Source organism: Solanum stenotomum, chromosome 2 (assembly GCF_019186545.1).
Source record: "Solanum stenotomum isolate F172 chromosome 2, ASM1918654v1, whole genome shotgun sequence".
NCBI classification, from domain to species: domain Eukaryota; kingdom Viridiplantae; phylum Streptophyta; class Magnoliopsida; order Solanales; family Solanaceae; genus Solanum; species Solanum stenotomum.
The window spans coordinates 2,535,821-2,548,747 of record NC_064283.1 but is presented as its reverse complement, the minus strand read 5'-3'; the positions used below and the strand labels follow the sequence as shown (position 1 = coordinate 2,548,747).

General features: G+C 34.2%; 3 protein-coding genes across 3 annotated transcripts in view; all 3 read right to left on the bottom strand.

Moving 5' to 3' along the window:
* Window positions 1–12,927, bottom strand: part of LOC125854789 (zinc finger protein GAI-ASSOCIATED FACTOR 1-like) — a 197,843-nt gene that overhangs the window by 171,539 nt on the left and 13,377 nt on the right. The gene's annotated exons all lie outside the window — the stretch shown is intronic.
* LOC125854794 (arabinosyltransferase RRA3-like) lies at window positions 931–3,673 on the bottom strand. Its single transcript, XM_049534376.1, has 2 exons — window positions 3,143–3,673; window positions 931–2,225 (listed from the first exon to the last, which is right to left on the bottom strand). The coding sequence occupies exons 1-2, from the start codon at window positions 3,311–3,313 to the stop codon at window positions 1,110–1,112; spliced, it is 1,287 nt and encodes a 428-aa protein (XP_049390333.1). The 5' UTR covers window positions 3,314–3,673; the 3' UTR covers window positions 931–1,109.
* Window positions 6,948–12,181, bottom strand: LOC125854798 (probable protein phosphatase 2C 55). The gene is made up of 7 exons (XM_049534381.1): window positions 11,979–12,181; window positions 10,207–10,748; window positions 9,488–9,812; window positions 8,757–8,909; window positions 7,847–8,137; window positions 7,482–7,531; window positions 6,948–7,365 (listed from the first exon to the last, which is right to left on the bottom strand). The coding sequence occupies exons 2-6, from the start codon at window positions 10,599–10,601 to the stop codon at window positions 7,514–7,516; spliced, it is 1,182 nt and encodes a 393-aa protein (XP_049390338.1). The 5' UTR covers window positions 10,602–10,748; window positions 11,979–12,181; the 3' UTR covers window positions 6,948–7,365; window positions 7,482–7,513.

Sequence of the window (12,927 nt, the reverse complement as noted above, 5' to 3'; positions counted from 1 at the left end):
ATCAATCTCAGATTAGCTATATGAATGAACTCCTACAGTATCCATTCTGACTTTTCCAGTCTTATTTCACTCCAAGACAATTCTGTTACAGCAACTAAGTTATAAAGTCTAGAATTACTTCTTAACTATTTTCTTCTTATGTTAACTCAGAAACATGTATTACGTATTCCAAAAACAGGCCTCATATTGGCATCTGTATCGGGCATCACCCTTTTTCTAATATTGTAATGAAAATGATGCTCTCAATACTTCATATTTCACTGTCCAGAAAATGTGAATCTACCAACCTAAGATGCATATGTTAAGAGATCATGATCATCGATTAGCAATATCATGATGTGAGTGGTATAAATAATAGTAATACATAATATAGTAAATCAATAACACGCGATATAAACAACGCCAACCAGCATTTAAGTACCAAACACTAAACTTATTCAGGTGCAACACCCTAAACCACACTAATTGAGTAAAATCTTTTGTTATATATATATATATATATATATATACACACACATTCATATATAAGTTCTACTTTGAAGTACCTAATCAGGAAATAACCTTTACAAACGTCGACCAAGTAATTTGTAACTATTGCTCAAACAAATCCATGAAGTCTCATGCCAAACAGCAAGGGACAATACCAGTTTTTCATAGGATACCACAACACAGGGTTGAAGCTGCATCACAAACTCTAGTGCTAAAAGAAGTCAAGATGCCTAAATACCTAAACTAAATAATAGTCATCTAAAATGTATATATGCATCATAAAAAGAATAATATCAAATAATAGCTATATGGCTTTAAATGAGGACGATAACTAAATAATATAATATGAAAGCTACATATTAGCAAGCCACTAAATAAGAAAGGAACAAATACTGCAAAATTTTCGAATAAAACTACTACTGTGGTGAAAGAGATACATGTTCTGAATGTAGTTGATAAGAAGTTGGTATTACACATTGAGTTCTCAAAAAAAGAGGTTGGTATTACACATTGATCCAAAAGAGGAATCAACTGAGCCTACCTGTATGAAAAGACAAATAGCAAGACATAGAATATCACTGGCCTAGATCTCAATCGAAGGTCCATTTCAGCAGCTGCTACTATACTGAACCATCTGGGAATGCATCCAGAGCATCCTGCTTGCCATTGACATAGTACTCAACAACTGCTTTCATTCTAGGAAATTTGTCCGGGTGATAGTTTACATGAACTATAACTGGTTTCAACTTCTTCAGATTAGCATCTTTTCTTACAGTCTTGAATAGGACCTTGCTATTCATGAACAGGTAGATATCCATTGTTCTCCTGGAAGCATAAAGGCCAATATACCCAGGATGTGATGGAAAAGCCAGCTCTTCATTGAAAACTGCCTGGTCCCAGGAATTTGGTTGAGTAGTAAGCCGATCAGCAACCCGGTCTAAGAGCTCGATTGAAGGAATCGTTGGCCGAATATAAAAGAAACCAGAATTATAAACCCATATCCTCATTGTATGTGCATATCGAGCCCAACCCATTGATGGTTCATCAAAAACATCATTATAACCATAAGCTGTCATATTATTGTGACCATCTGACATTGATTCAACATCTGAATCACGATATAAATGATCAAAAGGATTTTGCAAATACACAATATCGACATCAGAAAGGAGGACACCGTAACCAAGCTGCAAAAACTCCCTCAAAATTCGGAACTTCAACCCTGAGACAGCGTGGTTGCCTCCACTTTTTCCAATAAAATCAACATTCTCATCGGGGTCCCTTTTATAAACTGGGACGTCATTTTCCTTGCAGAATTCCACTATAGTGTCATCTAAAGCCACGACCAGATAATTGGGAATACCCACTTTTTTAATACTATTGAACCAAACCTCCAACATGGATTTCACATTTGAATTAGCAAGTGCAACTATGACCTCTTTGCCAACTGCAATCTCTGCCAAGAGCTTTGCTAATCTTGGGTTCACTGACTCATCAGGCATAACAGGAGGGTTAGTTCTCAAACTTTTGACAGTTCCAAAAGGCCCAGCTTTCTGAGGTTGACTCGACACCACCAGTTGCTCCTGTGTACGACCATTTCCCTGCTGAGCCGCCTGAAGCTTTTGATTTAGCTCTCTCACCTGCTTTTGCAACTCTGCATTCTTCTCAGACAACTTCCTATTTTCAGATTTCATCATGTTTACCCCCTCCGTGGATTCACAGTTGGGCGAGTCAACCTAGGAATAAAATTGAATCTCTAATTAAGGAGCTATTAAAATAATTCAACACTTATCAAGCAACGTCCACACGTTATATCCAGTCCCAGCATAAAAACGACAACCATAATTAACATTTGTCCTTTTGTATATAAATGAAGATATACACATGCAATCTAACAAAGGATACCAGCTGACTAAATTCCTAACAACACCTTAATAACTTCATATACACTACCTCAATGCAATTCAAAGACAGAGTAACAATACAACTCTAAGAAACAACTACATTAATTAACCTCAAGAAAAACAAAACTCCCCTAAGCTCTTACTATCTTACTTACTCCAGTACAACAACAAATATACCCATAATAGTCCCACAAGCGGCGTCTAGGAGACTAGGATGTACACAGACTTTACCCCTACCTTGCTCTTACTTAGTCCAATACTACAACAACATACCAACATAACAAGTGTAATCCCACAAGTGAGGTCTGGGAAGGGTAATACGTACACAAACCTTACCATACCTTTGCTCTTACTTATTCAGTACAACAACAACAACACACCTAGTGTAATCCCCCAATTGGAGCCTGCGAAGATACGATGTACGCACACCTTACCCCGTCTTCGCTCTTACTTAGTCTAGTACAGCAACAACACACCCAATATAATCACACAAGTGGAGTCTGGAAGGGTAGGATGTATGCACAGCTTACTACATCTTCGCTCTTACTTAGTCTACTACAACAACAACAACAACAATATACCCAGTGTAACCACGGAAATGGAGTCTGGGGAGAGGTACACAGACCTAAACCCCACCACCTTTGCTCTTAGTCTAGTAACCACCTTAAATTCAGAGGTCAATACAAGTAAATAACACAATTCTATCACAATCCCATTATATAAGTAACCCAAATTGACTGAAAACTCACCTGAAGATTAGATTTAGAAACAGGGCGACTTTGAGACCTTGGATCGGGAGAGAAAAATCCATTAGGATACAAGAAAGCAAACACACAACCCAACAAAACTCCGATCGCAATTGCTCCAGCAATTCGAGATCCTCTTATAGATTGACCATACTTCTCCCTACGACCCGCCATTTTCTCTTCACTTTTCAAGACAAAATATCCCCTTTTTTTTTCTTTCTTTTTCTATAACATGAAGTAAAGATTACTCAAAACACTAAACAACAAAAAAATGAAAATGGGTCTTCAAGATTTAAGCCCAAGATGCAAAAAAGTTTGGATCTTGGTGATCTTTGATTATTATTATGGAAAATAAATCTAAGTATTTGAAGTCTTATTTTTGTATGTAGGAAGTGAGTGAGTCGTCGGAAGGGGCCTCAGTGGTTAGTGGCACCGTTGTGGTAACAATATTTTATACAATTTGGGTTTGTATGTGGTGTTTTGTGGACCAGAGTATATGTGAATTGAATAGTTGTAATATTCTTTCTGTTTTATAAAAAAGGGAAATTGTTTTTATTGGATAATTATTTAGAAAACGATTCTCTTTTAAGCAAATTATAGTTTTGGGTGTTTTTCATTGGTCCTCTAGCCTAAGAAGAAGTTGAGTTCGTTTTGGTATTGCAATGTCCTCTTTCGATATTTTAATTTACAAGAGTTAAAAAAAAATTAATCTATTCAGTGACTTTTACGGTCTCCTTCATTAAATTAATTCGAATTTGAGTTACAATTCTAATAAAAAAGTAAACAAGCCTAAGCAGTCACGACATCTTGTTGATGTTGAATCTATATACTTAGAAAGTCATCATCATTGATATTTACTTATTTGGATTTTGCTCAATACTCCCTCTGTCCTTAATTACTTGTCCACGATTCCTTTTTTAGTTATCCCTAATTACTTGTTCATTTTGACAAATCAAGAAAGGACAATTTTTTTTTACTTATTATACCCTCAATTAATTACTTTGAAAAAGGTAGAACTTCTTAAAAATATTAAAGTTCTTAATTCATTCACTTTATAATTAATAGAGGTAAAATGATAAAATTACTATGTCATTTATTAATTTCTTAATAGGTGTGTCAATTCAAAAATGGACAAGTAATTAGGGACAGAGAGTAAATAGGTACAGCAGCAGGACTTGTGTAATGTAATTAGAATTATGGTTAAAGTAACGCTTTTTGAGAAAAGGCCCAAAATAATTCCTCATCTTTGGGTTAAGACTCAAAGTCATCCTTGAGTTTTCACATGGAGCATTAACAGTCCTTCATGTTTGCAATATTGGTGCACTTTTGGTTTTCCTTCAAAATTTTGCCTATTTTTTAACATTGATTTTATTCATACTTTATGTATGGAATGTTTAATCGTCATTTTATATATTTAGTAGAAATAATAACTCTATGTGAGAGATTGTGAGAATAAAAACACTTTATTTTGTTTAGTAAAAATCGTATTGTAGGTAAAGTCGAGAGGTTCATCACAACGATTTCACGTACAATAGTACAAAATTTTCTTTTCTTGCAATGTCATATGTTAAAATGTTTTTAGTTTAGCTGTAGTAATATTTATACTGAACAGAACAAGGTGTTCTTCTCACCTTCTCTCACATAGAATTAATATTTCTACTAAATATATAAAAAGACGATGGGACATTCCTTACATAAAATTATGAACAAAATTAATGTTAAAAAATAGGCAAAAGTTTAGGGGAGAACCAAAAGTGCACCAATATTGCAAACATGAGGGACTATTAGTGTTCCATGTGAAAATTCAAGGATGACTTTGAGTCTTAACCCAAAGATGAGGGACTATTTTGGGCCTTCTCTCACGCTTTTTTATTTTAAAAGTTTTTATTGAAGTACCAATGGCGAATGGGGCTTTCTATTTGGCCAATTACAAGAGCTATGTTTGCACAATTTTTAAAATATGGGTAAAATTTAAATGATGATCTAAAAAAACAATATGTGCATAAATCAACAAAAAAAAATTCATGATTCGATATTTGATTAATTCAAATTCATGTTAAAGAGTTTTAATTTAAGAATAAAATATTTTTTATGAAAGATGATTTCATATCGAGGGATCAAATTCAAAATATCTGACTGCTTATTTTGGAGTGTATGTGATGTTCTCCACCTAATTTGGTTGACTCGCTAATTACATAATTACGTAATTGTAATGGAAAATTATTAAATGATTAGCTAAATTTGAGGATTTAGTGGGGGATTTTGATTTTTTAAAATAGATTTCCTTATTCAATAGGAAGCACATTTAGGTGGTTGTTTCCATATAGGTCGTATTTAATTTGGCAATCAAATCTGAAATATTTGTACTAAATAAGATATTTCACTCAAATTTCAGATGTTGGCACTTTTTTTCAATCAAATATTACAATTTAAAAAGAAAAAAATCATCATATAAATTTTGAAATTCTCTAATTATGAAACTATGTGAAGTATAGTAGTATTGTATAAATCCTGAAACTATGACTAGCTATATTATTTGAAGCTATCAATAGTGGTCCTATCTAAAATTAGGAAGAGCTAGAAATTAGTCCTGTTAGTTAAGTCTAACTTGAATCAATTATATGTTTAACACTTAAACTTATTTGACAATTTTTTTATCAAGATAAATAAATAATTAATTCAAGCAAATGTGCTACTCTTACCTTGGATTCTAATGTCCATCCTCCAACCTGATTATATTACTTGTCGAGTTATTAGACGTTTTTAGAAAAACATAATTTAATGCATGAATCGTCTCATTTCGTGTTTTTTGGAAGAGTCACAATTAAATAGTGTAATATTAACAACTTATTCTAACATTAGTGGATGATTTCACTATTTGAATTCATGATTTATAAACCATACAATAATTTTATCGTTTTGACTAATTATATTAATTTATTAAGAAAGTTGTACAGTATCTGCCTTAAATAGATTCTTTGACAAATCACATATTTTGCCAGTTGTCTTTAGTACTGGCTGCTTTTAGAGTTGGGCAGCCTTCTAAGACAAGAAATTCATTGAGCTAATTATGATTTTTTGATGGTGGAACTTCACATAAATGAAATACTATTAAAGGTCAAACTTAAATTTCCAAAGAACACATAATAAGGATAATTTAGTACATATGCATGCATATTACTCTCTCCGTTTTAGTTCTTTTCACGTCCATTAAAAAAGAGATACAAGGAGTATAATTTATTAAAATATCCCTAGTTAATAAAAGTAGACTGATTTTTCCACTTAAATATTGTGCATACTTCTTTAATATTAATGTAATAATTAGAAGAAAAAAAAATGTAAACTGTAAACTTGCTTTCCTAAAGTGACAATAGTTTTTAAATAATTTTTTGAGCTAAAACGACATCTAAAATAGAACGGAGAGGGAGTATAAGCAATCATTTAAGCAACCTCAGCATGTAACGATTCCCAGAAAGTTGGACCAGATAAGCAAATCTTGAACATTAAAAACAGACTATCCAACTTGGAAAAAACCTTACCAATACCAATAAAAAGATGACACCTGTTTTTTATATACACTTTTATTATTTAATAACGATAAATTAACATGGGCGACCCAATAAGATACGTGACCGAATAGGCAAGTCATTGACCAACTCTTTGGGACATGAAGTCTCAAGAACTTTCAAAAGAGAAGGTTGACGACAACAACATAGTCAATGTATTTCCACAAATGGGGCTCATAAAATATGAAGCGTACGTAGACCTTACCCCTTAGAGAAACTGTTTGCGGAAGAAACTCAGAAGGTTGACACAAATTAAAATTCCAATAAAGAATGAAGATATATGCTGTAAGTTTCGTATAGCCTTAATGGCAATTCCAAAATGTACAAAAATATTACCAGTAAATTACCAAAATAAAAAATATATACATGTGGAAAAACACTTAAATGGCTAGGCCTGAACTCATCCATGCCGCATGAAGCATCAAAACTGACTGCCAAGCCAAGCAATTTGAATTTCACAAAGACGAAACTGTTGGTCGATATAGGTATACAACAACCTAAGTTGCGCGGACTCTTCACTTATGTTGCCGCAGCCGTGTCAGATTCTTCAAAAGTACACTACTTTTGGAGAATCCAGCACGCACACTACACATTTTTGAAGAGTCTGAGCAACATAGTATAAAATCTCTTTAACTAAATCTTCAAGCTGTTGGAGTTTTCCTGCATCCAACAGAAAGTAAAAGCATCAGGTTCCTTCCAGTTTGAGTTAAGAAGCTGCACACAAATAACATATAGCAAATGATCAGCTTCTAACATTTTGGAATTTAGTTGAGTACCTGTTCATTGTGCGAGAGGATTCAGAGGGTAATCAGAAAGTGAGTTTCTCCTGTCATAGAAAAAGTAAAATAAGTCCACAGTGGCGAAGAACCTATGCCATCTACCGGTTGAAAGCAATACTCTGCACAAAGTTTAACAAAAAGACTAGACAAAGAGCTATTTTCATTCTTCTGCACAGATACTATGCAGTATGCACTATTAAACAACCATCTCCTTTTTAGATCAACAAATTCTTCCCAGGATAGCACTCCCGAGGCTATAGTGAACAGATTAGATTGAGATACTCGTGTCTCTGGCAGGAAAAACAATGCAAGCAAATAATGAACATAATGAGTTGACATGTCAGGGTATAGTCTCCTCGTACATTTTTGTCACTGGTTATATAAGACACCACCACTGTTACGTCATCCAACTTCCCACCATAGAAACGGATGCCAGCATCTTGGGCTGCAGTGGAGAAAGGGGATTGCCTGTTTTTGTCGAGTGCTCTTTCCCGAGCCAATGCAGCTATCTTCTGAGCTACAACCTGAGGTGGCAAGTGAGCTCTCCTAGCATGCACCACTACTGCAGTTATATCACTGGTATACAAATTGTCAAACAATCCATCAGTTCCAGCAATGATAACATCTCCCGGAGCAACAGGTATTTTAAACACCTGCACCAGAAGCCAACCATTCAGTTTTATAGAGAATTAGACTACAGATCGACTGAATGGAGAAAGAAAAATTCAAGCGACAGTCATGAGTCAACACCCCACATTTATAGTTGACAGAATATTAAACTAGGTATAAACACATAACAGTATTAGGTCAGATTGCAAAAGAATGTCAGTCAGATCATCCAAAATTTAGGTCATCTAAGAGCACGTTAGTTTCTTCGAGAAACAAAGGAGAGAGTGAGAAAGGTATTAACATAAGTTGATTAAAAAGAATGAAAATGTTGCAGTGTGTGAAAGCACCTCTCCAGATTCGGCTCAATGAAGAAAATGAATAATTTTGTTTTTGATAGTGTGATGAGAAAAATGAATGATGAATAAAGATTGAGATACAAAACAGGTTTTTTCAACAAATATTTGATGATCACTATTTATCATAATCCAATCCCCCAGTTCACGATTTTTACTTTTCTTATCACTGAAAAAATTCTTTAATTGTACGATTTAGATATTTCGCATTTCTTGAAAATGTGATTTGATTGATTGTGATTTGTCTCAATAACCATTTGTCCGAGTTGTAACTTGTCTACTCGGACACTTTATGAAAGCAAGAACTGACCTCCCCGGAAGTTGGTGAATCACCGCCAGTACCACCACTCTCCAGCTGATATGTAAAATTGAAATCATGCTGCTGCACAGGGGATTTTAAAACAGTACATCCATCTCTAATCACCATAAATCCGCTATCTCCTAAGTTAATGGCATGGAGACCCTGAGAAGATAGGAAAATGATAAATTTAACATTCATAAAGGTATAAACTTCTAAATAGCTCAACATCTTTTTAATTTCTTTGCCATTTTACTCACAAAACTACTTCTTCACACCTGGTTCTGGCTGTAAACAATGGCTAATAGGTCCAAAAGTCTTTTGTCTAAAAGAAACTTCATTGTTACTGGACATCTCAGCATCTAACTGAACCAACTAAAAAGCGTTTAGTCTTATATCTGAACTCCATCAAGCTACTCTCGTGTCCCAGAAAGGCAGTGTCACTTTTATCTTCGGGCTGTCCGAAAGTAGTATCCACATTCCTTAAAAGGAAGGTTTCATTCATGAACAGAGCTCAAAAAGTTATGATGGATGGACCCATGTGTTTCCTCAATAAACTTTTTCTTGCTTCTATTTCAGAAACCACAATATGTTCCCCTAACAAATAAGTACTAGATAACTCCAATCCACAACCATTCTCTTAATAACAGTCTGGTGCTGAAGCACAAGCACTAAATATTAAATTGGGAAATCGTTTCTCTCCTAATGCATCAAGAATGGTAGATATAGAATTACTTATATACCTGATCTGTAAGGGCAATAATGCAGGCAGTTGAGGACCCTTTGGCTCTTGTGAGTGTATAAGCTTTTTCCAGGACCCTGGCTGGATCTACTGAACCTTTTGGTTCCTCACGAATTGCCATTACTGCATTTGCCATCAGTTCTCGAGAATATTCTCCAGCATCAACACCAACATCAGCCCATCCACCAACACCATCAGCTATGCCAATTACTTGTTCATCAATGCAAATAAAATGAGCATCCTCTCCACCTTTTTCTTCTTTATCAGGGTGAGGCAGGTAAGACGACCCTGAATTAAGCTTCAGGCTTCTGTCAATATGGATTTTCCTGAAATGTGATAGTAGAACTCAATTACTAAGTACAAACTATTAGAACTCCAAAGCTGACACCTCAATAATATGCTCTCATTTAGTGATAGTTCTGTGGTGCTACATATAAATTGGCAGTACGCGAAGCAACAAATTAGAGACATCTACACACTCAGCAATGGAAGTAATAGAGGTAGAAATAAGCTTAAGAAAAGGCAACGAGATGTGAAGGATTCTAGTATCTGTCCAGTAAAAAAAAGTCAACTTGAGAAACTTCAGGATGAAACCTTTAACCCCACCTGAACTCGGGTAATGACTTGCCAATTGAATCAGGTTACAAACGGTTAGGCCCATATCGGTACCTTCAGAAACTTGTCTTAAATGAATAACTATAGCAAAGTTGAGAGACATACTGTTCAGAAGAATTTGCTGAACTTGTACGTTGGACCTCATGCAGAGAGTTATCAAAGGACACATCAGGAGCAGCACCAGCAGAGATACATGCAGCTGAAGAACTGTGAAAACCCTTGAACCCAAATGCATGAGGAATAGCACTGATCACAGAAATATTCTTTCTTTGATTAACTATATTCAAATTTGTCTGTGCTGCAGCAAAAGCTCCAGGCCTTACAAACACATGCAGGTCAGACAATCTTGCAGATGACACAGAACAGAAGGACTTCCCGAACAACAACCGCTCTTCAGAAAAAATCTCCACCAATTGAAGCCCCCTTTCTTGCCCAGAAATGGATTTCCGGATTCCCTGCCTCAATGCACCACCTACTCTAAAAAGATAATTACTAGGCATATTGGTTTATCAACTACAACAAATTTGCTCACACTCGTTTATAAGAGAAACACAACCAGTACCACAGAACACGGGAAATATCAGTACTCCCCAGAACGTTTGTTAATACGCATCAATTTGGTCTTCACTTGAAGACAGCATAACCACCTGAAGAACAGGGTAACCAATATTAGGAGGAAAAAGTCACAAAAATATAGTAGAGGATATAGGTAGGACATTGTTATATCCACTATATTTCATGTCAATCAATGGTTGCTTATAGTACCAACTAATAAGCAAAAAACTCAAGAATTCTCTAATAAACACTAAGTATGAGCACATCTATCTCGGCCTTGATGGGTAGGTTTACCCAAAACCCATGCTTGTGAACCATCCCGGCTCAAGACCACAATTACTAAAAAAATAATTTCAAACAAAAACCACATGAAAAAACTAGTCCATTATTTGCACCAAAAAGACATATAGTTGACTAGAAGCCTAGAACCCATAAAAGTGGAAAAATAAAATAAATGCCTAAGCTTGTCACTCAATCACCCATCTTCATTGAAAAGCAAATAAACACATTACAACAACAACATACTCAATGTAGTCCCACAAAGTGAGGTCTAGGAAGGGCAGAGTGTACACACACCTGACCTCTACCTAAGAGAACGGTTGTTTCCAATAGACCTCGCCTCAAAATAAAAACAGTACAAAAATAACGGAACAGATAGTAGCAGAGCAATACTACAACAAAATAATACTATAATCAACTACATGAAACAACATATAATAACAGAAATCAAACAAATAAACACAATACCTTAAAAAAAATCAAAGCACAGAATATGATACCTCAGATCAAAGCTCCAAACAGACTAAAGGAAAGATAATTTTATTCAGAATCTCATAAATCTCCACAATTTTCCGTTACATGAAACATAGCTGTAACGGCCCTAGTTATAATTGTAGGAAATCTAGTTTGACTAAAAAAAGACTAGAAATGTCATTTCCTACAGGAATCTGATTACAAATTCCATTTAAACAATTTAGGTCTCTTAAACAATAAAGGGGTTTCACAATATAACATTTTCAGTGATTCGAGCTTATCAAGAATCACAAGAACTCAAAACACCAAATATAAACCTTTAATTACAAACATTCAGAAAAATAGAAAATCTGTTCCTATATGTATATCAAATCCCAAATTTCTAATTCTAAACAGTTAAGATTTCTTATTCGAACTTTGAACAAACATTCTATAACACAAACACCCAAAAACAAAAGAAAACAATAAAAGGGGTTTCAAGATTGCACCTTTTCAATCCAAATCACCCAAAAAAATTGGAAGCCACAATACTACAAAAGAAAACAATAAAAGGGGTTTCAAGAATGCACCTTTTCAATCCAAAAGATGGGAAAAAAAAACCAAAATATTCCAATCTTCTTCAAATAAGTTCTGTTGAGTTAGAGCTCAAATGTTCAACTCAAAAAGCTTTTCATTTCACCAACAAAACCCTATATATACCCAATGGTAAACTTCTGACTTTGTCTACCAAATTTGAAAAAGTTGAGAAAATTTGGAAATCCTTTTATATTTGTGGTGTCATTTATAATAACCATTGATTATGAAAATAATATGGCAAGATAAAAGGAAATGTAAATATGACGATTTCAGTCCTCGCATATTTCTCGAATCTGTTAATTGATGCTCAACCAGTCGTTGATTGTGGAGGGTATTTTGGTCATTTCCAAACGAATACAAAAATGAAGATCTTATGTTAATATTTTAAATGGAAACCGACTATAATTGCTTGATTCGTCCAATACGGAAACGTACTGCCACCATAGCTCATGCCTAATCTCGTTTGGTAAATAATTTTTAATTATAAATTTATTAAAATAATAATAATTTTAATTAATTAATTTTGTAACATTAGTAATTTATAAATACTCGTTAAAGTTAAAATAATGGTGTTTGAATAAAATATCTTGTTAAATTTTCCCATAAATCTATTTGAAATAGACTACTTTAGAAAAAAGATGTCTTATCAACAAAATATATTTGAAATTGACTATTTCGTAGCAAAGAAGCTTATTTTCAACTTGGATTAATTTTACTTGTCCACCTAGCTACCTCCCAACTAGAAGAAATGTTATAAATATCTTTTATATATTATTTTTTGGAGTATTTCATTTCATTTTTATTATTATTTGACTTTAGAGATATTTATTATGCACTTTCGAATTTGAGGCACTTGAAGATCTTTGCGAATATATATAGACACATTAACTTTGTCGATGATTAAAGAGAGATATCCTATTAATAAAGATATTTCTCTACTTA

Bases quoted from the DNA above. Each gene is read 5' to 3' on its own strand.
- LOC125854794 (XM_049534376.1), bottom strand. From the start codon at position 3,313: ATGGCGGGTCGTAGGGAGAAGTATGGTCAATCTATAAGAGGATCTCGA. The intron at 2,226-3,142 runs GTGAGTTTTCAG...TTTTATTCCTAG, and splicing joins TTTCTAAATCTAATCTTCAG to GTTGACTCGCCCAACTGTGA.
- LOC125854798 (XM_049534381.1), bottom strand. From the start codon at position 10,601: ATGCCTAGTAATTATCTTTTTAGAGTAGGTGGTGCATTGAGGCAGGGA. The intron at 9,813-10,206 runs GTATGTCTCTCA...ATCACATTTCAG, and splicing joins TCAGCAAATTCTTCTGAACA to GAAAATCCATATTGACAGAA. The intron at 8,138-8,756 runs GTCAGTTCTTGC...CTTCTGGTGCAG, and splicing joins ATTCACCAACTTCCGGGGAG to GTGTTTAAAATACCTGTTGC.